Raw genomic sequence first — 26,750 nt, 5'->3', positions numbered from 1 at the left:
ACTCCTAGCAGGTGTATATTTGCATTAATCAATTAATAATATAGTTTGCTATATTTGTTTATGATCCCAGGATATGGGAATGCTACAGAACTTTTCTGAAGTAGATCTAAAGAACTAACAGTGAACCAGTAAAATCCCTCATCTGTGCATTAAAAAACAAACAAACTAATAAAGCTATCATTTTACTGGATCTACATGCACAATTCTTTTCATTGGTCTTCTGGTCAGTTTTGTTCATATATATATTAAAAACAATTGAAAAGCCTACATGTTTATTTTCAAAAATTGCATCCTGTCCTTCAGCACGATTTCCATTGTCCAGGGTGATGGATAAAACAGCCATTGCGTTCACAAACTAGATTTTCTTACAGAAGACACCTTTTATTCTCCATCCCACCCCATTTAATCAGAGAAATGAAACATAAAATATTTGGTTACTTATGTCCCTGAATGCTACTCACTGTCCCTCATTTCTATTATGTGTAAGGCATTGTAGTATTATTTCTGTTATAAAGGTAAAGGTTTCCTCTGACATTAGGTGCAGTCATGTCCGACTCTGCTGGTTGGTGCTCATCTCCATTTCTAAGCCAAAGAGCTGGTGTTGTCCGTAAAAACCTCCAAGGTCATGTGGCCAGCATGACTGCATGGAGCGCCATTACCTTCCCGCAGGAGCAGTACCTATTGATCTACTCACATTTGCAAGTTTTTAAACTGTTAGGTAGGCAGAAGCGGGAGCTGACAGCGGGAGCTCACTCTGCTCCTGGGATTTGAACTACTGACCTTTCAGTCAGCAAGTTCAGCAGCTCAGCGGTTTAACCTGCTGCATCACCAGGAGGTCTCTGTTATCCCTAATAATATACTATTCTTTTCATGTCTATTCCAAGACAGGAAATCCATTTCAGATGTATCATTACATTTCAATCTCATCCTGAAAGAGTATCAGAAAAGACTACATTTTCAGGAGTAAACCTTTCAATTATAATTTGCTCATGATTTAATTCAAATCTTTTCTCAAAAATTCAATTAACTTCACTATACAGTTTTGTATTAGGCGTATCCATAAGATGATACCATGGGCATTGCTGAAAACTTCAGTCCAGTGTCTGATTTTTTCTCTCCTACAATGTCTAAGAAATTCGAATACATGATTGCATTGCGTAAAATGTTCACTTTCTCCTACTATTCAATGCTGTTTTATATAATTATTAGGCTTGTGCATGGGTCCATTTTAGGTATTTTACTTTGGTCAAATCGGCTTCTTCAGCTCTACTGGATGGCCATAATGGCAAGGGCCCAGACATCACATTTTCCCATCGCTAATGGAACCACTTGGCAGCCGATCACAGCGCCGCTTTCCCTTTTAAGCATCGCGGTTGCGTCCTGGCTTCAATGTATTTTTTGTCTTGGCTTCTGGTTTGGCCCTTCTCTTGAATCTTCTTTATTTTTCTTTATGTTTGTGGTTCTTTTTATTTAGTAGGACTGTCTGGGAGTTGGGAACATGCGGAACAGGTGGGTGGATTACACACACATGTTTGGGGGCTTGGAGAGTCACCCTTTTAGTTTCTTTTTCTCCTCGCCTCCTCTCCTTCAGAAAATACTTCAAAATAATAAAAATAGTAATAATAAATAAATAAATAAATAATAGTAATCCTAGCAAACAAAAAGAAAAGCCTCATTCTCTGAAAACTACTACCACCTAGTTACCTCTCCTATAAAATAGAAAGTAGAAACAGCTTTGAGGAAGCATTAAATCCGAATATAATATTGCTGCATCAGACTCCAGAATTGACAGGACTGGTTTGGTATATCTGAATTTGAATCAACATTTCAAGTGCTAGGAGAACTAAACTATAATACTCAGCACGGTGGCCCATGCCTTAGTTACCTCTAGACTGGACTACTGTAATGCGGTCTACGTGGGGCTTCCCTTGAAGACGGCCCGGAAATTACAATTGGTCCAACGCTCGGCTGCCAGATTAATAACAGGGGCAAGTTACAGGGAGAGATCCACTCCCTTGTTTAAGGAGCTCCACTGGCTGCCGTTCATCTTCCGGTCCCAATTCAAGGTGCAGACCATCATCTATAAAGCCCTAAACGGTTTGGGACCCACCTACCTCCGTGACCGTATCTCCTTCCATAAACCTGCCCGTTCTTTGCGATCATCCGGGGAGGCCCTGTTATCACCATTGTCTATATCCCAGGCCCACCTTGTAAGTACAAGGGAGAGGGCCTTTTCTGCTGTGGCCCCCCGACTGTGGAACTCACTACCTACTGAAATTAGGCAAGCTCCCACTCTGTTAGCTTTTAGGAAAGAATTGAAAACATGGCTCTTCCGCTGTGCTTTCGGTGAGTAATTTCTGCTATATATCTCCGTGTTACTCCCCTCCGAACATCTATCCTCTAGATTACCCCACTTCCAAATGTCCCTGCCCATAGTGGAGTACCCCTCTGTCCCTCTCACTCCGGGTTTTATCTTTGTGTTCACGCGGCCTGCCCTTGTTTTATTGTTTTTTGATTTCTTGATGTTCTGTTTATTATTATTTATTGTATTTTGAATGGTGCTATGATATGTTGTTTTTATATTTTATTATATTGTATTGCTCTGGGCATGGCCCCATGTTAGCCGCCCCGAGTCCCCGTTGGGGAGATGGTGGCGGGGTATAAATAAAGTATTATTATTATTATTATTATTATTATTATTATTATTATTATTTTATTATAATCACATTTGTCAACAAGGTTTTGTGAAGCGAAAGTTGTCAGTTTTCCTAAGGTTACATTCCCACAAAGACCCTATGGACAAGGCTAGATTTGAGGTCATTAATGAAATGAAAGATACCATATAGAAATGGTAAGGAGACGGGCAGTGATGAATGGTTGCCAAACAAACTAAATATGTTATTTGTTTAAAAAACTAGAGGAAGAGTAAAGGGCAGGTATAAGGTTGAGGAAACAGTTGGAAAAGACATGGAACTGAAGCATTTCTTATCTGAAGGTTTTTACAGTTGCTTGTCGTATATGAAAGTTTTTCAGAGTTTGGAATTTAAAAAAAATATTTTGGAATAGCTATATTTGCATATAGTGAATGAGGGATGTGGGAAAAGTACAGTGCTATTGGTTATTTTTTATTTTTTTTAAAAAGTGGCTAGCAAAATCACCTGTGAGTATTCTTTTCTAAGAAAACCTTGTGAGATTTAGGGTACCTCTATAAGTGATTTTTTTTTTCGTGTCAGGAGCAACCGGAGTTGCTTCTGGAGAGAGAGAATTGGCTGTCTGCAAGGACTTTGCCCAGGGGATGCCCAGATGTTTTTGATGTTTTTACCATCCTTGTGGGTGGCTTCTCTCATGTCCCCGCATGGAGCTGGAGCTGAAAGAGGGAGATCATCCGCGCTCTCCCCGGGTGGGATTCGAACCTGGCAGCTTTCAGGTCAGCAATCCAACCTTCAAGTCATGAGGCTTTTATCCCCTAGGCCACCAGATGAGCAACTTAAGGCACATACATACATATACACATACAGTTATCATTCTAAGGTTTTAACTCAGGCAGCTGCTCTAGAAGTCTGCACATAACTCCCTTAGTTCTAAGGAGCTTTTTTCAGTACATGCAGACATGTGATGCTCTAGAAGACCCTATCTTCTTTAAATGTCCAAAAATGAACATATTTTTTATGAATTTAATGTTCAAAATAGAAAACCTTAGAGTTGGAATTTTTTTTCACCTATCCCGAAGCCAGTAGAAAATGATTGCATTTCAGAAGAGGTGTGATAAGTCATGAGAACAAAGTATAGGTGCAGCCATCAACACTTGTCTATTTTATTATCCACCAGCAAAGCTTCTCTGCTTCTCAGAAATCCCAGCAGACCAACATGAACATGTGAGAAAGGAGATTACAGAACTTGCAAAGAAATACTATTGGCAGCAACTGGAGGAAAGGATACTCAATGAAATCTTTTGTGTGTCTTTAAATGTCCATTAAACGGAAATACAGAACAACCATTCTTCACCAAAGAGAATGTAAGCAGGACATCAAAAACACTTGGATAAATTGGATTTCTGATTGGCAAGCTAATGGGCATGAGATTTGTGCCTGAGGACATAACCTTTATGAAGGGATTCACTGCTGTTCAGTGAAATTCACTCTGCCCAGCGGGAAATCCTCAGCAGAGCAAGGGGAGTCTAGATGCACTGGGATTGTAGCTTTAGCTAGTGGCTTCAATAATAGACTGCAATTATCCACCTCCTGTCCACATCATTGCCTTCCTAACCTTTCTTCCATTTGGGTGTTCTTAGCACACCCGCCCTGCAAATAAGGGATTTAAAAGAAAAATCTTCAGCAAATTGGACTACACATACACACACTTAAGCCTTCAGGCCCTCTGTAGAAGCTTTCCCATGTACTGTGACATTATCTTTATATGGGTTACAAGTCACATTCTCAAATGCATGGAAATGCTTTTTCACATGTTAGTACACTCTGGACATTTTAGTAATTTTGATTCTGCTTAGAAATGTGGCATATCCACTTCTCTGTTTCCCCGACCACTTTGCAAAATGTTTTTCCATGCTTCTCCTCCTCTGCCTACAAATAGCTACTGTGGCAATTCTCCCTTGAAGCTCCATCTGTGGAATTCCTTTCCATCACACAGTGTTAAACATACTCCCACTCTTCCTAGGAGACTGCTGCTAGTAGTATCTGTACTAGACCCATTTCTACTTTCCCCCCATATATAGAAGTAACTCTTCAGAATTTTTAGGGTCTGCTTGAGTTTAACTTATTTCCATTAGGAGAAAATACAATTTTCTAGAGTACAATTTGTGCATTAAAAACAAACTTATATGTATATGTGTATGAATGTCATGAGCTTACAATTTTACTTACAAAATACTTAACAAGACTCTTCATGCAGACTATGACCTTGAAAAATCATTATCCCAGATTGAATTCTGGATCAGGTTGGTTGTGGATCAAGTTGTGTTGATATTTTTATATGTATCCATATAGCTTTTGTTCTCTGATCATGAGAGAAACCAAAAAGGGTGGTTAGCTTTTTTTTTCTTCCTCCTTATTCAGATATTTCAAGTTGATTCTGAATACTTGAATATATACATTGTATTGATTAGCCCATTGGCTGTATCAAAACATTTAACAAATACATTTGACACTTACACATAAAGCATACAACCTACATTACAATCAAAGTTAAAATAAGCAAGCTGTTAAAAAGGGATCAAGATTCTGATCCAGATCAAATATCTGCATCACTCCTACAATTTACTTGAATATGATAAATATATCATCAAAGTGAGGCATACATACATACACATTTTAGAACCATTCAAGTTTGGATGCATGCTAGGTGCAAGTGCTTCTGAGAATGAACAATTTTAAATGAGTGGGGCCTGGGCCAAGATCTTGCAACAACATAGAGTGTCCTCTCCCCACTCCAGCAGCTATTAAGACCCACGTGGGACTACTGCTTGCCAATGGGAGCAGAGGGAGAGGGAAGGCAATTTGTAGGAAGAGCTGGCTGATCTTGGCACTTGAAGGAAAAAGTATTGGGGGGGGGGAGTTGGGTTGTTTTCCCTTAAATCTGAGACCAGCTATGTCTTTCACATCTGAATTGCCTCCCCTATCCAGCAATAAGTAAATAAATATAAATATTTATATTCCGCCCTTCTCACCCCGAAGGGGACTCAGGGCAGATCACATTATATACCTATAGGGCAAACATTCAATGCCCATATACAGAGACAGACGCAGAGGCAATTTAACCTTCTCCTGAGGGGATGTTCAATTCTGGCCACAGGGGGGAGCAGCTGCTTCATCATCCACTGTGATGGCACTTCCTCATTCCAATGTTGTAAATTAGTTAAATTTGCCTCCCCACTTTATAAGTGGTACCTTATTTCCTACTTGATGGATGCAACTATCTTTCGGGTTGCTAGGTCAGCAATGAGCAGGGGCTATTTTTTTATTTTTTAATTGACGGGTGCTCATCCCGCCACGGGCTGGCCTCGAACTCATAACCTCATAGTCAGAGTGATTTATTGCAGCAGGCTGCTCACCAGCCTGCGCCATAGCCCGGTCCTGTGTAGCAGCTGCTCTGGCTCCTTCAGAGACTCCCTATACCATATCCAAAAAAAGCCTTTTTCCCATGACTTCGCTTACACATTTAGAAATGTTTATGTCACCAACGTATCTCCTATATCATAAAGTTCAGTCTTGGGCATCTCCAAATGAAAGATTAGAAGAAGCCTGGCTGTCCAGAGACCTTGGAGAACTTCAAACGTTCATGCATGAAGAAATGAACAAATGTTGTGGATTAGTATAAGACAGCTTCATATATCTTTTTCGACCACGTTCCAGTTTTTATGTGATTGTATTTGAAGAGGCAAGCTTGAGCCTATTTTCATGGACATGGATTGCATTTAGACTCAGTGCTGGTTGGGCAAGATTTCATAACCTATTTCCTTCCTAATCAAGGATGCTTTAACTGCAGACAGAGGCGGTCCAACCATAAGGCGAAATAGGCATTTGCCTGTGGCGCCATCGTCCCGGGGGCACCATCGTCCTGGGAGGAGGGCACCACTCTCCACCTCCTTCTCTTTCGGGCCTTCCAGCGACCGCGCTGGGCCTTCCGGCCGGCGCAGACCCACCTTCGCACCACGCAAGCCCACCTTTGGGGCCTTCAGAGATTGTGAGGTCTGTAGGAACTTGGAAGCTAGGTATGTGGGGTTTATATATCTGTAGAAGGTCCAGGGTGGGAGAAAGAACTTTTCTTTGAAGCAGGTGTGAATGTTGTAATTAATCACCTTGATTAGCATTTAATGGCCCTGTGGCTTCAAGGCCTGGCTTCTTCTTGCCTGGGAGAATCTTTTTTTGGGAGGAGTTAGCTGTCCCTGATTGTTTACTGTCTGGATTTCTTCTGTTTTCAGAGTGTTGTTCTTTATTTATTGTCCTGATTTTAGAGGGTTTTTTTTTAATACTGAGGGCTATCTGGGTTATCTAAGTCCACACTGCCCTATATCCCTGTTCAATGTTTAGTGCTAAATTTGCAAATATAGTAATTCCTACATAACATTACCATGTATTGAACTGCTTTTTCTATTGATTTGTTGTAAAACATGATGTTTTGGTGCTTAATTTTTAAAATCATAATGTAATTTGATGTTTTATAGGCTTTTCCTTTATACTTCCTTATTATCCAACATTTTCGCTTATCCAACGCTTTTATTTTTCAGTGATTGGTTTGGGGGGGCGCCAAAATTCTGTTCGTCTACACTTGAAAAATACCTAGGGCCGGCTCTGACTGCAGACTGCTACAATACCAATAATAAATCATCAGAATAGTTTTTTTTTTTGTTTAAAGTTAAAGACTTTAAAAGATTGTGTTTGTGCCCCAAGGTTTATCATTTATCATTTGAAGTACACAAGAACCATTAAAAGCAAGTTTGTTAAGGTTTATACAAATGTTAAGGAGGCATCCTTTCCCGCCACAGAACACATATGCATATGCTATGGCAGCCTCAGAAATGTTGTCACCATATATTTACCTGTCAGAAGAGCATATTCTTTAATGGAATCTTTTTTTCCAAAGCTGCTAATGTTGACTTTTCCAATCCATTTTCCTATTATTAATGGTAGCTTTTAAGAAATCGCTATGAAAAGCAGATACATTCAATTAATCCTTTCAAGAGCTTCTTGTCACTTCACACTAAGGAGAAATTTAAAGGGTGCCTGAATGTGCTGCCTTTTTAAAGATTACACATTCCTGTCAGTAAAATGTACTATGTAAAAGCAAAATCTTATTAACACTGCTTTGGGTTAAGCCTTACTTTTGGTAGCATTAGTCAACATAAACAAGTGAAAATGAATAGAGACTATCCCTCCTAGAATGAAATGGAGCTTAGTATTCTTAAGGGCTGTCAAATATAATATATTTTTATAAAAACTAAATGATGCCATTTTTAATCTCTGTGTTATATTATTGAGACTGGGTATTCTTTCTATGGTATCAGACTCATTACTGATTTTTAAAATCAAGGTTTCTGTGAGAAACAGCTTAGGCTTGAGGACCTAGTTGTGGAACTGGCTGGGTGCCTTCTAATACCCATGCTTGGGTGACAAGTTACCACTGCTTGTAAGCCAGTACATATTTTTGTCAGACACACAAATTAATTATCTAAACACCCCCACCCCCCATTTTTCTACAAATGAATTTTCTGCTTGAGATGTAATGATAATACAATGGTAAAATAATGTTTGCAGTCTAAAGATGTTTTTTCATCCAATCATTGCTTCTGGAAAACTAGGTGACTACTATGATCAGAAGTACATCTACACTTTTTGTGTGCTGTGCCAGGTACATTTCTTTCTAGGGAAGACAAGAGAAGTGTATTCACATAACTGTATAATTAATCCTTTCTGTAAGTAAATGCTCATGTGTACATATATACATTAATTAACCCCTAGGACAGAAAAGAGACTTGATGTGTTCCTTAAATCACTGCAAGATTCTGTTTTGAATTCCCACCATGAAATAGAGACCAGACAAGAGATTGGATCTAAAGGGACATTTTCTGACCTATTTATAGAAAGAACTCATAATACCCTGTAAAGGGAAAATCTATAAACACATAAAATGTAACTCATGGGTTAATGGCCACCTAGTGAGCCTTGTCCCTGGGCCAGATGTCACTCCCTATGACCACCTCCAAGGATATGCGTGAACCAAGGATCCTGAAGGCCAACCAAAATTGTTTCACTCCACCCATTGGCCGATCATAGTTGGAAGGCCATCCTGAGGGTGCTCTCTCCCAAACCGCAGAGTTTTTAAAGAGTGAAAACCCTCAATCCAGCCCTAAGGGCGGCTCCCATTTTATGAAACTTATAGGGGCTTTTTTGGGAGTCCATCCTTCATCTCCTAAGGCAGGGATGTCATGGTGCCTACAATGATTATTTAACCTTTATCATGCCTAGTCCCTTTTCCCCACTAGTCTGGCCAACATGTTCTCTATTCACTCTTTCAATTCACAAACAAAACATTCCTCTCCTCCAAGAGGTGAATTCCATCAGCTGTTTACAACTCTGGCCATCTGAACACAAGTTCTCAATGCAGGACTGTGCAGCCACCACTCTGCCTCATGGCATTTCTCATTTTACATTGATGTCTTTTTTTGGCTAAATCAAGTTTCTTGGGATCTCAATCCCCTAGCCACCACAATCTTGGCAAAAGTGCAGACCAGACAAACAGAACTACAGGCCAATGTTGCCTAATAAAATCAAAATCTTTTTGGACTTTGCACAGGTAAGTAACTCCATCTTAGTTCCCTTACCTTTCTGATCCATTATGGAATATTGGATGTACAGGATCACTTACTCTGGCTGGAACTCCAAGTCCTATCCCCATGGAATGGAATTTGAAAATCCTCAGAAAACCGCAATAACAAATAGCTGATAGTAATACAAACCGAGTATTCAGCCAACTAGCCACTCGGATTTTCCAATTTAATCAGGTTAGAGCCCTTTAAGAGGTAATTGGGAGTTTCCCTGATTCCATTAGGCATTACCTTGATTCATTCTGTCTGAGTGATCCCAGATCTGGGAGTTGTTGCGCCCCTTTGAACAAAAGGAATGTGGTCCTTTGCAGAGTGAGCATCCATGCTTAAACTGGCACATCCTTCTACTGCAATTTCCTTAAATCCCAAATTCCCAACAGCAGTTATTTTGTTCCTCCTGTCCTCCACCAACTTTAAAGCTGGTGTTGGTAGGTGAAAAGCTATCTGTTGCCAGTGTTCTGTCTCCAAACATGGGACAGGCAGGATTCATGATCCTCATCCACATCTCCTAAAATGGCTTATCCCATGGCAAAGTAGGAAAGAAGGCTGCCTTCATAGGGAAGGTCTCATCATAGGAGAGCCATGCAGGGCCTTGATAGTCTGTATAAGCCTTCTATATAATGTCCAAGTATTTAGTAAGGGCATATGTTGAGAGTCCAGCTGCAACATCTATTCAGACAGCTGGGTTACCAGTCCAGGACCTGTCACGCCTACCTGTAGAGTCACTGGAGCCCCCTGCTGCCCGGCAGCTGCTCCAGATACAGTAATGATCATCTGCCGAACAGCAGGGCCCCCTTTTCTTTGGAAAGTGCCAAATAGTGCTTAACTGCTAAATTACCTCCTGTTGTTCAGGAACTGCTCCAGCCCCCCCCCCCCCGTGATGGCCTCTTGCTGGAAAGCAGGATCCCCCTGTAGTTCAGATAGTTCCAGTGGCTCTGGGATTCCCTGCTGTTCTCTACTTGTTGATAACACCACCTGTTCCACGGGCTGAGGAGTAACCCCCACATCAGCCAATGAAGATGCTGCCTGCCCTGGCTGGGTACAAACACCTGATGTTGATGGAACCATGACACCTGACATGTAATCAACCATGTCTTCCACCACAAATGGTGCCAATGGTAACTTCTGCCATCTCCATCAATCCACTAGGGCCCCTAGGCAAGACAAAACCATGCTGTGAGATGCCTCCACAAAATCTGGCACCTGGCTCAAAGCCTGAGAAGGGGAACCAGGTTTCTTTTCAGATTCCCTCACTTGCAGCAATATAGGAGCCCTCTCACTGCCAGCTGTGCCTTCTTCAGTTGTGGTCTCCTGTGGAAGAGGCTTTTCTGCCAGGGCCCTCCTGGCAGGCCCTTTACCCTTCAGTCCTCCCTGACTTCCTAGAAGCCAAATTCCCAAGAAGTGACCTATGCGCTAAAGGCACTGTCTTCCAGACCCAACAAGTTTAGTGGAATAAAATAGTCACCAGAGCAATGAGATCAGGCTTCAATAAATTTACCACAAAATGGCCACCCTACTACCAAGCAGGCTTACTGCTGGCCATGAGGTTAGGCCCAAAATAAAATGGCCACCCTGCCAAGTGAAGGTGTTAAAATGGCCACTCTACTACTAGGCAGGCTCCTTGCTGGCCACATGGTTCAGCCCAGAATCAAAATGTCTCCCCTATGCAATGTTAGTGAGGCCAAAAAGGGGAGGAGCAATGAGAGAAAACACTGGAGCTCTCTAAATGTGACCAGAAGAGAAGGCAAGACATCAACAGCGTGCAAATGTAATAGCAAACGGAACCCACTCCCTGGACAGTTAGCACTCCCACCAAAACAGGCCTCCTCCCTGAAGAAGTTGGCACTACCACTGAAAAGGCCCCTCTATGGGGGCAAATGTGCAGCAGAATATGAGGCAGAAGTGGCAGGAGGCCCTGGGGGGGGGGGAGTATGGAGTGCTACCGCACAAAGGGAGAGTGTGCAGAAAGGCCCGTCCGAGGGGGTTGAGCAAAGGGGACACACAAGCACCAAAGAGGCTCCTCCTAGGAGGTCGCTAACACTGACACCGCTGCAGGAACAGCACCGAAAGGCCCCTCCAAGGGGTGGGGGCAAAGAAGGATGCACATATGCACCAAAGAGCCCCTCCAAAGGGCAGGAAGGTGAGGGGCACCGAAAGGCCCCTCCGACAGGACGAAGGCCAAGAGTGCTGCTAGGGAAGCTAATGAGTCCCCGTCAAGGAGGCAAAAAGCCCAAGCATAATGCTTGGAATATAGAAGCACAGGGAGTGCTCCCAGCAAGGCCATTTGAGGGGTGAAAAGTGGCCCACAAGGGCCCCATGAGCAAAAGAAGCCCCACAAGGAGCTAAGAGGACCCATGAGTGCAAAAAGTGCTCCTGGCGGGGAGGTAACCTGAGGGGCGAAAAGCAGCCAACAAGCCATTGCCAGGCACGTTTCCCTCTTCCTGCCCACCAACAAGCCTGGAAAGGAGAGAACATGGCACGAGGCAAACTGAAAGAGGAAAACGGAGCAGCTTCCGCCAACTTGTTGCTCTGCCCTGTCACATTCATCGGCCGGCATACCAGCCAGCCCCAATCACATATGGCCCCTTCATTGGGTCATTCAACACACACACACTCCAGCACCTTAAGCTTTGCTCGGCTCTGGGTAGGGCTTGTGGTTAGATTTACTCCTTGTTCATAGGTACTGGTGCACCATGATAATGTAGGAAGCAAAAACACACAAAAAAGTAAAAATAGAAGCACAAAAGGGAAGAGAAAGGAAGGAAGAAAAAAGAAAGTAAAGTAATCTAGAACATATATTTGGAGTATTTATTTATTTCTATCATTTCTACCCCACCCTTCTCACCCAAGGGGACTCAGGGTGGTGTATATGATCCCTCAAGTGATGAAAGATGTCTGTTTGTCATACAGCTTGACTGCCAATATTTAACTGAGCATACTTTGTGTTGTGATTGATCATTGGACAGAAATACAGCCTTTGTTTGAAAATCAGGTTGCTGAAGCATACATTAAAAAGAGATTAAAACAGATACACTTTCATTAGGATCTTTATTTCCAACATCACTAAGTATCATTTGAGAGAAGAACAGTGGAGCATTATTTTGGCTCCAGACTTCACAGCACAATATGGTACGGGAAGAAACATTCTTGCACCTGCTGTGTTTTGATGTGCCTTTTAAGAAAATAACATTTTCATGTGAAGCATCCACATGGAAAATCTCATATTAAATACCAGGCTCCCCAGAAGGAGAAGGAATGAACTTTCTTGAAGGTTCACAAATTGTGTGTGACTTTGTTTAATCAATAAGCAACCAAGGAGGGCAAACCTGTTGTTAAGAAGATAAGAACCCATCATGATAGCTTCAGAAGCAGCTGCTTCTTATCTGACTGATATGGTACTTAAGTTTGATGATCTTAATTAAAAATAATGAAAACTACTTTTTAAAGGTTAAATTGACTTTTCTCTCTCTCTTTCTGACATCTTGGGGAAGCGTAAAGCATTATCACTCTGGCGAACCTCAGATAACCAGAAGAAGATCAGCCCAAGATAATAACATGAAGGTCACAGGCTAATTAAGCCAAGTGTTTTGCTATGGGTTAGAGAATCTCAGGTGTAAATCAGGGGCATTTTCCATTACATAGAGGTAGAATGTGTTAATGAGAAAGACATTGGTTATTTTAGCTTGTAATAACACCACCCTTTTAAAGAATTTCAGTTGATCTCAGTAAATAAACCAGACAGCTTGTCAGTTACATTTCAGTCTATTTGTATATTTCCAAAAACTCATATGTGAGATAATTCAAGAAACAAAAGCCATTTCTCTCGTTTCTGTTCCCTGTTATTTATTTAGTTGCTGTATTTGTTGAGCTACCTCAAAAGATAAGATCTCAGGGCTGCTCAGAAAGGGTAACATTAAGAATGCAGTATAAAGCCATTAAACTATTTGAAAAATAAATCTGAGATGTCTAGACTATGAGATATGAATTTGATACAAGTGTCTTAACAATGTATGTGTATGTATATATCCATCACCATTTAAAGCCTATACATCACCTAAAGTTTCATGGCTGGCCAGGTATGATGCCTGATGTCCGATTTGAATTAAATTTGGCTATTGTTTTGATTGGGGAATTGTTTTTTCACCTAATGATACATGCTTTTGACTCACCATTTAACATTGTCTAAGAGATCAATTTTCAGGATGTTACTTAATGATCTGAAAAAAGAAAAGCAACTGATATTTTGCAGTATAGATGGATTTTTTTCTTAAGTAACCACAGTAGAGGATATCAGGTGGAGGTTACTAGAAGTCATATGGTGAATTAGGATCACCATTATGGAGGGAGCCACAGAAATAATCCATATGGTAAAAGTATGTCTTGTGAAGATGCCACAGCACTATGAAAAGTGATGCTTACAATGTGAGATTGCAGACTCTTCCACCTTCTTGTTTCCTTCCTGGGAATGATTTATTCACCATTCATTAACAATGGTTTTAATTTAAATGTACACAAAGATGACTGATACAAATTTTGTCAGGATATTGTGTATTGTGAAATGTTAAAATCAATCTGGGTTGTTATAAATGCCTTATGTATTAGTTTTTCGGCAAGGCATTTCAGCAGTTATGGAGTTAATGAGAGTCTGCTATGATTGACTTATCACAGGACCAATGGGGTCAAGTTTGTTTTGACCGGGACTTACTTTCTTGTTCCTGTGGAATGCAGAGGAGTGTCTGCAGTTGAGCAGTGTGCTGTGTGTGCATGAGTCGCTTCAGCAAGCACTCATGGAGAGAAGGACTGATTTGCTCTGTTTGTATATAGAAATGTAAATAAAGATATATTGCCGTTGGATTTCCAACCGAAACCTCGACTGCTGGAGTGTGTTTGTCCAGTGCTGTTTTTCCACACTGGGAGACAGTCTGGAGAGAAGGAGGTGAATTTTTGGGACTTCACTCTGCTACCCATCATCCCCGCTGACAAATTTTGCTATTATTTGCCAGATATTAAAGCAACCACTTTCAGCAAGTATAGCAAGTATAGTTAGAATCATAGAGTTAAAATGAGCACAAGGACCAGCTATCCTTACAGCATGTCCTACAGAATAATTGCAGAAATTAAAGCCTATGGAACCATGGCAGTTAGTGGTGTCAAACTTTAGTAATTCTACAGTGTAGATGCATACAGAAATGTAACCATTCAACCTTTTAAAAAATACTTCTAAATAGAGTGCACCATCCTCTAATGCAGTCTGTTCCACTGCTCTTGAGTAGCACTGAACCCATGAAACACAAAACATAGATAGCCATGGGAAAGGAGAAGAAGGGAAAAGCACTATAGAGGAGGACTGAGCATGAAATACAGTTTAACATACCACCAGTGATAAAATAAGCATCTGCTTTAACTGACTTCAAATTATGCAAGACAAAGAAGCATAAGGGAACAGTTTTTATGGTAAGAACAAAAGGAGGACAAACTCATATTGTGGCAAGGACAAAAGAAGACTCAACACATTGGACAGGGGTTAAAATAATCATATTTGCTTATTTCATAATAGAGTGAAAACATTTCATTATAAATGAGATAATGGAGAAATGAGATGGTAAAGAATTTTATATAGAAAATTATTTTTACACTTTTTAAAAAAAAGTAATCTAGACTATCCAAATTGAATCATAGAATCATAGAGTTAGAAGAGGGCCATCCAGTCCAATCCCTGACAAGTAGCGGGAAAGTTACATTCAAATCACCCCTGACAGATGGCCTCCAAAGAAGGAGCCTCCACCACACTCCAGGGCAGAGAGTTCCACTGCTGAACAGCTATCACAGTTAGGAAGTTCTTTCTCATGTTCAGGTGAAATCTCCTTTCCTGTAGTTTGAAGCCATTGTTCTGCATCCTAGACTCCAGGGCAGCAGAAAACAAGCTTGTACCCTCCTCCCTATGACTTCCCCTCACATATTTATACATGGCTATCATGTCTCCTCTCAGCCTTCTATTCTACAGTCTAAAGATGCCCAGCTCTTTAAGCCACTCCTCACAGGGTTTGTTTGTTGTGGTTCAGTCTGACGATGAAAGGGGATTTGGGGAACAGCAGTCTCTCCCTGGGAATGTGGAGCTGCAGTTTGTCTCAAAGAATGTTGTTGACTCAGAAAGCCAGGTGGGTTCAGAAGCTGAAGTTGGCATGGGAATGGAAAGTTCTCAGTCGAGCAAAGATAAGGCTGACCTTCTACAGGAGTCTGAAAATGGTCAATAGGGTTCGGAGGGGAGTGGGGGGGATGACTGCTCCATAGACAGAGATGCTCGTTTGAAGTTGAGGTCAGGCCTCCGTCATAGTTTGAGAATTGCCGGCAAGCGTGGAGAGATGAGAGTGCACAAGAATGTGTTTGTTTTGTAAAGAGGGTTAAAAGAGATGCAATTAGGGAAAGTCTCCAGTCAGAGCAACCTCACTTTTGGAGAAGCAGCTTTTGCCTTGTCTCATGCCTAGAATCTGTGTTTAGATTACTTTTGAAGCTCATGCATTAATGTTTTCTTGGATTTACTATGTTATTTCTGAGTTCTTGAACTAATTTCTATGGAACCATTGAACTGTGCTTAAGGATTGCATTTGCAATTGGTTTTTACCTACTTCTCTGCTTTTTAAAAAGAGTTTGTTAATATATTTCTTCAATAAACTGAAAAGACTTAAGCCTGCTGTGGTGGAGTTTGTGTATGGAAACAAGGTGAATCGGTGCAACATTGTTCTCCAGACCCTTGATCATTTTAGTCACCCTCCTCTGGGCACATTCCAGCTAGTCAACATCTCCCTTAAACTGCGATGTCCAGAATTGGACACAGTGTGATTCCAGGTGTGGTCTGACCAAGGCAGAATAGAGGGATAGCATGACTTCCCTGGTCCTAGGCACTATACTCCTATATATGCAGGCCAAAATCCGATTGGCTTTTTAGCCACCCCATGACATTGTTGGCTCAAGTTTAACTTGTTGTCCACAAGGTCTCCAAGATCTTTTTCACATGTACTGCTGTCGAGCCAGGCGTCCCCCATTCTGTATCTTTGCATTTCGCTTTTTCTGCCTAAGTAGAATTTGTCCCTGCACTTGCTAAAAGTCTTGAATTTGTCCCTGCACTTGATAAAAGTTCTTTGGGAGATGTCCATGATCTTCCCAGATTGTGCCCCCAAGATCTGGATTTCCCTTTCCCAAAAGTCTAGTCACTCAACCTTTATATTTCCTCAAGCAAGTGAATCCCTTGTTATACTGAAGGAAATTTTTAATCTAGCGATTTCTGAGTGATCTGTTGTCCCAACAAGAATGAACTAAGTTAAATGTTCTATACTTTATAAAGTACCTTTCATGAAAATCAATGGCGTAGTGGAGCTAGCCCTTCTAGGTCAAAATTCTAGACCTTTAAGAAGGATTATGACATTATTTGCTACTATTATCCTATTTCATTTTCAACAGATTTCCCCCCTTTTTCCTAGCTTCAGACCTTTCAGTATCAATATGGAAAGGAATTAATTTTCTAAACAACCATATTATGAGCTGCTTTAGTTGTAATGCAAAGAATTTTGAAATGGCTCTGGAAACCGTTGTGAGGAATACCTACATTTCTGAATTTAGATTTCCATATTGTTTTCATATTGATATATGAAACTCCTGCACTATATACAGGTATGATACCCTCTTCAGAATTCTTTTTTTCTTCCTTTTTTCTTAGACATGAGACTTTCAGTACCTGTGTGGAAGAGGATTGGTTTTCCAAATAACACAAACAATCTATTTTACATCAGAGAATTAATATAAGGAATCAGTTCAGCTGAAATAGATTTACATATTTTAATATTGCTCCTTGTGTATACCATATTATTAACTTTGTAAAATATACTTTCAATTATTATACAGTTAAGAAACTAATTCTTTTTAATATATGCAGGAAAACTGGCATAATTATAATCCTATACAATAGCAGTCTCCTTTTCAGTGGAGGAGCAGGACTGGTTCAACTCCATTCTACAATGAACTTAATTTAATGTTCAGCAAGGTCCACAAGCCATACATTGCATTACATACATACATACATACATACATACATACATACATACATACATACTGGAAAAGAGTTGCTTCTGTGAGCTATATTATTATTCCTCCTCAAAAGGATGGGGAGAAGCATAGCAGAAAAGGCTAAATACTTGCTGGAGTCTGTCATTTCCACATCAGTCTGTTTTCTGGAAAGTTTCTCCATCCAATCTGTTCACCAGATTCCATTATCAATTTATTTTCTAGTTGAATAGGGAAAATGTGATGGAAGACATATAAAGGAATATCTTAAGTAATATGTTTTTCACATGGAAAAGATGCTCAGGCAATACCTATCCAAAAAACAATCAAATAATCATTCATAAAATTATGCCTGGAACTATTTCAGTTCCATCTTAGTATGGCAGGATAAAATATTTCTTAGTCTGACTAGTAATTTGGAGTAGTTAAGAATATAATGAATGCAAGGCCAATGGTGCCAATTTGAGGAGCACATATTTCTAACCCTTAAGTAGAGGACTTGTTTTCGTCCTTAATGTTTTACTCTTCCATTAAGTTACATCCTTTTTCTGTTTCAACAAGCTTTTCGTAACTACTTGTTTATAAAGAACAGGCTTTGTACAGTGTGCTGAATTGTATATCTTTGGTGCTGTGTTTTTAATGGTTCATGTTCAATTGGTTTTTATTTTTTTATAATTTAATCACTTTTTAACTTTTATATTTTGTGAATTCTTGACTATTTTTAAATATATATATATATATCTATTAAAAGCCACTGTGAGTTCCATAGTGGAGGCATGATAAAAATATTATCATCCCTCTCCTAGGGCCCTTCCACAGCCATATAACCCAGAATATCATGGCAGAAAATCCCACAATATCTGCTTTGAACTGGGTTGTCTGAGGGCCCATTCTCACAGTACCTTGATCTCAGGAGCTCCCAGTTTACAATGGTGGGTGACCAAATGATGTCCCATGAAACATGTGAGGAATTGCTGCAATGTGCTAAAATGCGAGATTTTCCGTTGTGGAACTATCCCAGTTCTGGCCAGAAAATGTGAATATTCGAATCACTCCCTACACTCATGTCCCTACACTCAGAAAATACGGGATTTTTTATGTAGGTTTGTTTCTGGGTTATACATGTCAGTTCCTGATTGGTTGTATCCTAAAAACATGGCAATAGTTAACTAGAGGGTGAAAACTTTATCCTGGCAAGAGAAACTTTGTCCTCCACATGTTTAATGAAGTGTGTGACACACAAACAAAGGTTTTAAACATTAAATCCTGACAAGTACATTATCTATTCATACAGTTTCATACCTAAAGTTAAATATACACCATATAATGTAATAGCAACTCAGTAAATACATACACACACACACACACACATACACACATATACACATACACATACATACACACATACACACACACACACTATAACTGGTACTTAGGATGTCTTTTTCTTCCTATCACTTTTATTTCCATCTCTTATCTATTTCTTTAAATCTAACTATATTTTATTATTGTAATGATAAAATCTTAATAAAGAGTATATTTAAAAAAAACAAAGGTTTTGGCATGTAATCAACTTTCCCCATGTTTTTATAATAAAAGCAATGAGGAACAGACATGTATAACCCAGGAACATCACCCTGTTGTTCCCAGGCACAAGTACACAACCAAATCTGTCTGGACAGATAGCCACGCAGCCTCTGAATTAAAATCATAATGATGAAGCTCTATTCCTTGCTTTAAAGTATCAGTTCCTGCTTAATAGTGTAATGTAGTCCTGACTTTGAAATTAGTGGTCCTACTTGTTTGTGTGTCACAAACTTCATTAAATGTGTGGAGGATGAAGTTTATTTTGTCAGGACCAAGGTTTCATCTACTAGTCATCTTTCACCATCTTTTCAGGATAAAAACAATGAAGAACAGGATATGTATGACCCAGGAACAAAACTTGTATGAATGATATGCATATTTGCACATAACCAAACACCAAAATTTCCAGCGGATGTCCTCGGCAGCCATCTTGCGGGCTTCAAAATCTGAGTAATGAAGCAGGCAGAAATCCTGGGATCAACAGGTCTGCATGTGGACTTGCTCTCAGGTCCCGGGTTTTTTTGCCCCTCATGGAAAACCCTTGATTTGGTGCTGTCTGGAAGCACCCTGAATCCACACTGCCATAAATTCCAGTTCAAAGCAGAACATGTGGGAATTTATTCAGCTATGTGGAAGGGGCCCAACATGTGCTATACAATTTAGTAAATAAAATGATTCAAAACTACGAGATATTGAAAAAGTTCATAATCCCATCCCAGTTTAAGGAATCATGTATCTTGGTTGATGGTTGCATAGAATAAGGACTCAGATTTAAGGATTTAGACCTCAGAGGCAAGATACAGTGGATTCCTACTATCTGCTAGGCCTTGGTCTCTCCCCTCCCCTCCATAGATATTAATGTCTGGGTGCTGTGGTCCTAATATGTACAATGACACAGTAAAATGGTCTTCTTTACATAAAATGGCATAATCAAGGTTTGCTTCTTAAAATTTTAATTTAATTTTTGAGCTGTGGTTAGTTGAATCCTTGCATAAAGATTCCATGGATATGAAAGATCAACTATCATGACAGTTATTATGGGTGAGACGTTAGGAAACTTCACCATTTAATTTTGCTACCAGGAATAATATGCCTGGAGTTTCTTTGTTGATTTGTCACTAGTATTCCTTCAGCTCAAGTTGTTAATTTAACTAGTGGAAAAATTTAAGGATATAAATCTTCATTTATTATGTTCCTGTACGTTATTGATTTATTTATTTACAGTATTTATATTCTGACCTTCTCTCCCCGAATGGGACTCAAGGCAGGTCACAGAACACACATATATGGCAAACATTCAATGCTGTTTTATAGACTGACAGACAATTGTACATAGATAGAGGTGTATATATAGGCTTTTCCCCATCTTTGGCATCTTGAGATCTTGTGCGCAGTTCTGGCCATGGGGAGGGGGGGCACTGCTGTCAGTCCATCTCCCTGACAAAGAGCTTTCTTCTTAAACTTCCTCCTTGATCGAATCACCAGCATTTTTCCTGGCATTTCCTTATGGTTGCCTTTTGAATATCTCCCTGCTTTTTAAGCGTTACCTAATTATTTACTGACATTTTGCTTTTGAACAGCTAGGTAGGTGGAAGCTGGGCTTAAGGCCAGGAGCTCTCCCTGACCCAGGCTCGAACTAACAACATTTGATTGGCAAGTTTTACTGCAGCTGGTGGTTAACCTGCTTTGCTAAAGCCTGCCAGCCCTTTATTAGATCAACAGAGACAAATTTTGGAAAAGATTGCAAGAGTGCTTGCACATTTTAAAATTTTCAGGATATAGGGTTGTATGTTGGGACCTTTACAAGAACATTTAGACCAGCATGCTATTGGTGACAGAAGTGCATGTAAATATAACTTATATATTACTGTTTGTAAGAGGAATAAGGACTTTTCACACTTCATCTAATTCCCACCCCACCGCTTGCCCAGAAGTTTTCAAAACATGGGAGGAGATGCTGCTGCTATCACTTACTGCTGGTAAAAGGAGAGTAGGGGTAATTCAAAGGAATGACAATGTGATCTGTCTTGACTTCAAAGGGAAAGAAATGAAAGTGTAGAATCTTTTCTCTATAATTAGAACCAAGACTGCTGCATTTTCCTTTTCTTAGTAACCCCTTACCCACAGCAGTAGACTTGATAGGTGCTGGGGTGGCAGGCATCATACTCACTCAATAGAGGATCTTGACTTTTGTTTGAACAAAGAACAAATGATTTGTGCAAATAAAAACAACATTTTTACATAGCAAAGCTTGTATTTTGTGCTAACTGCTATGTTTTGCCCAATTGTTTTTCTGCAAACCCTGATATTTCCCTGAAAATCCAGTAAGTATTATTGAGAAAAAAAACACTCCCCTCTAACTCAAAAAAATGAGATCATTTCATTTCTGTTCAAGAAAAGAGCAACAACAAAATTAACAAAACATGTTTTTGATGGGATGCCTTGATATGTCAAGATATCCTGTCTCCGATTTCATGAATATTCTTTTCATCTGTAGAGGAGAAGCCAATTTGTCAGTAGACGTATGGATTCTAACTGATTATATATGTATTATACATAAAATGCATATATATATATATATATATATATATATATATATATATATATATATATATATATGAGAGAGAGAGAGAGAGAGAATGCATAGAATCACTTATCATTTTATTATTGATGGCATAATAAAGTTTTTACACATTTTATTTTCTTTCCATCACATGTGAGCAGGGCTGTAGCCAGAAAAAAAATTCAGGAGGGGTTTTGAAAATTTCGGGGGGGGGGGGGGTTGAACCCCTAGCACACACCCCTCCCCGCTACAAACCTGTCAATATCGGCTTGAGATAGTGACTGGAGGGACTCTTAATGTTTTGCGTCTCATAGAGTTAGCATTGGGATTTGGTTAACCAGTTAAAATTCATGAGTAAACCAGATTTTTTTTATAACCTGAAACATTTCGGGGGGGGGGGTTGAACCCCTAAAACCATCCCCTCGCTACAGGCCTGCATGTGAGGGATGGCACATTACCCTTCTCCTCCCCCTCAACTACCCCCCCCCCCCCAATATGGGGAAAAGAAGAGGAAAATGCAGGTAGTTCTGTTGGAGTTACCTGAAAAATACTGTCCTTCTCATTGTGGCCAAGGAAGCATCTTGCAATGCTTCCTCAGCACTTGGTGAGTCAATAAGGCAGTGCCTACCGAGCATCATGTGAAGCCAAAGTACTGCAAAGGGGCAATTTGCCCCAATATGGTGAGGTGGTATCTCTATGTGTGTATCTCTATGTGTGAGACTAAGTGACAGAGGCCTACCCAAGATTTTTCCCCCACCCCAATTTATGGCTGATATAAAATTCAAACCAGGAAAATTCTAAATTACACCTCATTATTTTAACCTTTCTTTGAGTATTTCCTTTTGTATAACATGTGTCAGGAAGTATTTCCAAAACCTCAAAATAATCTTGTTTCATTGAAAGAAATTGAAAAGGAGTTTGATGATATGACTTTTGTTTCTGTCTCACTATACATTCATTAATGTTCTGTTAACTTTGCAGATCTTCTACCTATTGGCTGAATCGCATCCAGTCCTTTCTTTACTGCAACGAGAATGGCCTTTTGGGTAGCTTTTCTGAAGAGACTCATTCATGCACATGCCCTAATGACCAAGTTGCCTGCCTTGGCTCTTTGCCATGCATTGTGGGAGACGGTTCAGCCTGTTTAACATGTGCCCCTGATAACCGTACCCGCTGTGGGACCTGTAACACTGGGTACATGCTGAGCCAAGGAATCTGCAAGCCTGAAGTAGCAGACTCAACTGAGCACTATATTGGGTTTGAGACTGACCTTCAAGATTTGGAGATGAAGTATCTGTTGCAGAAAACAGATCGCCGGATTGAGGTTCATGCTATCTTCATCAGTAATGACATGCGTCTCAATAGCTGGTTTGACCCTTCCTGGCGCAAACGGATGCTCCTTACTCTTAAGAGTAACAAGTACAAATCTAGCTTGGTCCATATGATATTGGGTCTCTCTCTTCAAATTTGCCTAACAAAGAACAGCACCTTGGAGCCTGTCTTGGCTGTTTATGTCAACCCTTTTGGAGGTAGCCACTCTGAGAGCTGGTTTATGCCTGTCGAAGAAAACAGTTTCCCAGACTGGGAGCGGACTAAACTGGACTTACCACTTCAGTGTTATAACTGGACGCTGACTCTAGGGAACAAGTGGAAGACATTTTTTGAGACTGTCCACATCTACTTGAGGAGTCGTATTAAGTCGAATGGTCCCAATGGCAATGAGAGCATCTATTATGAACCCCTGGAGTTTATCGATCCCTCACGGAATCTGGGCTACATGAAAATCAACAACATCCAAGTGTTCGGCTACAGCATGCACTTTGACCCGGAAGCAATCCGGGACTTGATTTTGCAGCTGGACTACCCCTATACTCAGGGATCCCAGGATTCTGCACTCTTGCAACTATTAGAAATACGGGACCGTGTAAATAAGCTCTCTCCACCTGGCCAACGTCGTCTGGACCTTTTTTCATGCCTGCTACGTCATAGACTCAAGTTGTCAACCAGTGAGGTGGTTAGGATTCAATCTGCTTTGCAGGCTTTCAATGCCAAATTGCCAAACACAGTGGATTACGACACAACCAAACTATGTAGTTAACCATACGTGTGAAGCACAACAGAAAACAAACCAACCATGAAGGAGTTTTTACAGTGCTTTTGTGGAACAGTTTATGTTTGGAAGAGTAAATTTAAATTGTCTTTTCAATATCTGTCTTATATCAGTCAATAACGTTGGATGGCAATTTACACCCATGAACTTGCTGACAAATGAATATATTATAACTGCAATTTTTTTTGGCTTTGTTTTATGAATGAAAATAAATACTGACACCAGTCTAGAAGACATTCTACTTTTTACAATAAATTTCATTTGTAATTTTATATGTTCCGTGGCAATGCTTTTGTGCATTACATCCTCTAGAGGGAACATAAAAGGATACCAATAAAATTTTGTAGCTGAACAGTTATTAAAAAGAAATGCTGTGGGATTCATTCTTTTCCCCTCTCTAAAAATGAATAACATTTTTAATATAATATGTTTGACCAGAAATAGGTGGTGAAGAAAATAGAGGAGAATGTTTTTAGGAAAAACCCAGACAATGAAAAACTAAAAAAGCAACTTAACACAAGCTTTTTCTTCATCCTCAATGCAAATGGCATTCTTTATTCGTAGTTTATCTGTAGTTAAACTTATGGAACAGGAACTTCTCTTTTTCAAAATGCTGTAGTGCATCATGTATATGCTTTAAGTGATGATGTTTTACACAGAGAGGGACAGAGAGAAAAACAGAATACTAATTCCATGTGAAATGGAATAAGAATACTTCTCTTGGAGTAGTATAAGAGAAACCAGAGCATTCTGAAAAAAGATTTTCTTTCCAGAATGAGCCTACAAGTCTGGTAAGCATGAATACACTGTAGATGTACCTTGCTTGGTGGGCAAACTTGGGAAACTTCCAGGCCCAAGTTCAAAGTTATGAGCGAGATGGATGTAAGAATCAAGCTTCCTTAGGCCCATTCAAAGCTGTGTCCTTGAAGGGTCAATTTTTTTAAAAAAATATGTTGCACTCCATATACATTTAGCTTCTTACCCATAGGAGCTCATTGCAAACTGGGAAGCTTTTGCAGAACTGTGGGTAAGTCTAGGAAATCACACATTCTAATGGATAGTGGTACATATGGTATTCTGATGCTATCTTTTCTGTTCTATGTGCCAAACCTATGACAGCGAAAAACCTCATGAAGCTGACATGATTGAACATTTAATCAAAGGACATTTCTTAAAAATGATATAATACTTTGAGTAATTTATTTCAATAATTTTTGTCAGATTCAGACATTAATCATAGTAGAAAGATGCCTATTTAACTTGATAAAATAGACAAATCCTGATACAATTATGAAAGAAATACATAGTACGATCAGGTTGAAAATTAACATTCCCTTTTTCCTTTATTATTTCCAACTTAAAGTCAACTCTGCTCTTTTGTTTTTGATACCAGTCTTCACATCTGTAACAAAATATGTAAAAGTTTCCATTTCAAATTCTCAAACAGTATGACAAGAGGTAGTATGGAATATCTTACAGATATGAGACTATCCATACAGCATAGTTGTTGTAATTATTTCAACAAACATGGCCTCATTTTATAGAATTCTTTGACTTCTAGTTTTGTGAGGTATTTAAAATTATCTGGTAGAGATAGTTCTAGACCATTGCTCTGAACCACAGCCTTTAAATTTTCTGGAAAAGAATTTGAAATACCTCACTAAACTATATCTCATTAAACCACAAATCCCAATCTATGATCTGAAAACAGGATCATTAAAGTGTCATCAATCTTGCTGTAAATAAGTACTTTGGAGATCCTTTTATATACAATGATATTTTTTTTATTTTTTTTATTGAGTTTTCAAATAAAAATTACAGTACGTGTTTAAGGACACATTGGGTTCTTAGAGGAAAAAGTGCAATAAGTGAGTAGAAATTAAAGAAAGAGAGAAAAAAGAGAGAGAAAAAAAAGGGAAAAGTAAGGTAAAATAAACAAAAATATAAAATAATTGGTCACTTCCATCTCTCACACAGATACTTAAAAAAAGATTTCTATCTTTAATTGGTCTTTCCGTTCGTTCTGCTTTGGTGTCAGCCTTTTCTCTTTATTTATTTATTTATTTATTTATTTATTTTTATTTTATTAAATTCTTCCATCATTAACATTGGATTTTCTATTGGGGTTAAATTAGCACCTTCATTTGCCTTTCAATCAAAAAATTCTTAACCAGGTCCCAGTTTGTTTGCTTTTTGGGAATGCCATAGTTATTTTTGAGTAAATACGTCAATTTATCCATGTTCATTATTTCCAAAATCTTGACTAGCCATTGGCTCAGCTCCGGAATTTCTTTCTTTTTCCAATATCTGGCATAGACTATTCTTGCAGCTGTTATGAGATAATTGAAGAGAATTTCTTTGTCTTTGTCCTTTTCTATATTGATCATCCCCAGAAGAAAGTATTTGGGATCTAATTCTATATTAACTTGCAACATCTTTTGTATTGCTTGATGGATTTTCTTCCAATAGATTTTCGCCTTTTTACAAGTCCACCAACAGTGATAAAATGTACCCACTTGATCATTACATTTCCAACATTTATTTGAGATTTTCTTATTGAAATTTGATAATTTTTGGGGTGTCAAATACCAGCGGTAGAACATTTTGATCCAGTTTTCTTTTAATTCGGTTGCATAGGTGAATTTCAATCTAGAGTTCCAGGCCTTTTCCCATTCTGTTAGATGTATTGTTTTACCTAGGTTTTGGGCCCATTTGATCATGCTTTCTTTTATTGGTACCATTTCCGTTTCCCATTCTATTAATTTTGTATAAATTATAGATATTTGTTTTTTTTTCCATTTTCATTACCTTGTCCCAAAAACTCTCTTTTTCTTCAAATCCTAGTATTTTATCTTTATTATAGTATTCTTTTAATTGTCTATATTGGAACCATCCCAAATTGCCGAATCCTTTGTTAATCTCTTCTTGACTTTTCAGAACATATGTCCCCTTCTCCTTAATTAGGATATCTTTATATTTGGGCCAGGTTGCCCCTCCTATTTCTCTTCTCTGGCATGCCTCCAGGGGGGAGATCCATTTTGGAGTTTTCTGGTATAATTTAGGTTTATACTTTTCCCAAATTTTTAGAAGTG

At 39.3% G+C, this 26,750-nt stretch overlaps 1 protein-coding gene across 4 annotated transcripts in view; it reads left to right on the top strand.

Moving 5' to 3' along the window:
• The window catches only part of brinp3 (BMP/retinoic acid inducible neural specific 3), a 352,906-nt gene extending 328,976 nt beyond the window's left edge, over positions 1-23,930 (top strand). For all 4 annotated transcript variants that reach the window (XM_062980749.1, XM_062980748.1, XM_062980750.1 and 1 more), the window contains one exon: positions 22,530-23,930. In XM_062980749.1, coding sequence (XP_062836819.1) covers positions 22,530-23,646 — 1,117 coding nt within the window. In that variant the 3' untranslated portion in view covers positions 23,647-23,930. The remainder of the gene's footprint in view (positions 1-22,529) is intronic.
• Positions 23,931-26,750: the final 2,820 nt, after the last annotated feature.

Source organism: Anolis carolinensis, chromosome 4 (genome assembly GCF_035594765.1).
Source record: "Anolis carolinensis isolate JA03-04 chromosome 4, rAnoCar3.1.pri, whole genome shotgun sequence".
Classification (NCBI taxonomy): Eukaryota; Metazoa; Chordata; class Lepidosauria; order Squamata; family Dactyloidae; genus Anolis; species Anolis carolinensis.
This window is presented reverse-complemented; position numbering and strand designations above follow the sequence as displayed.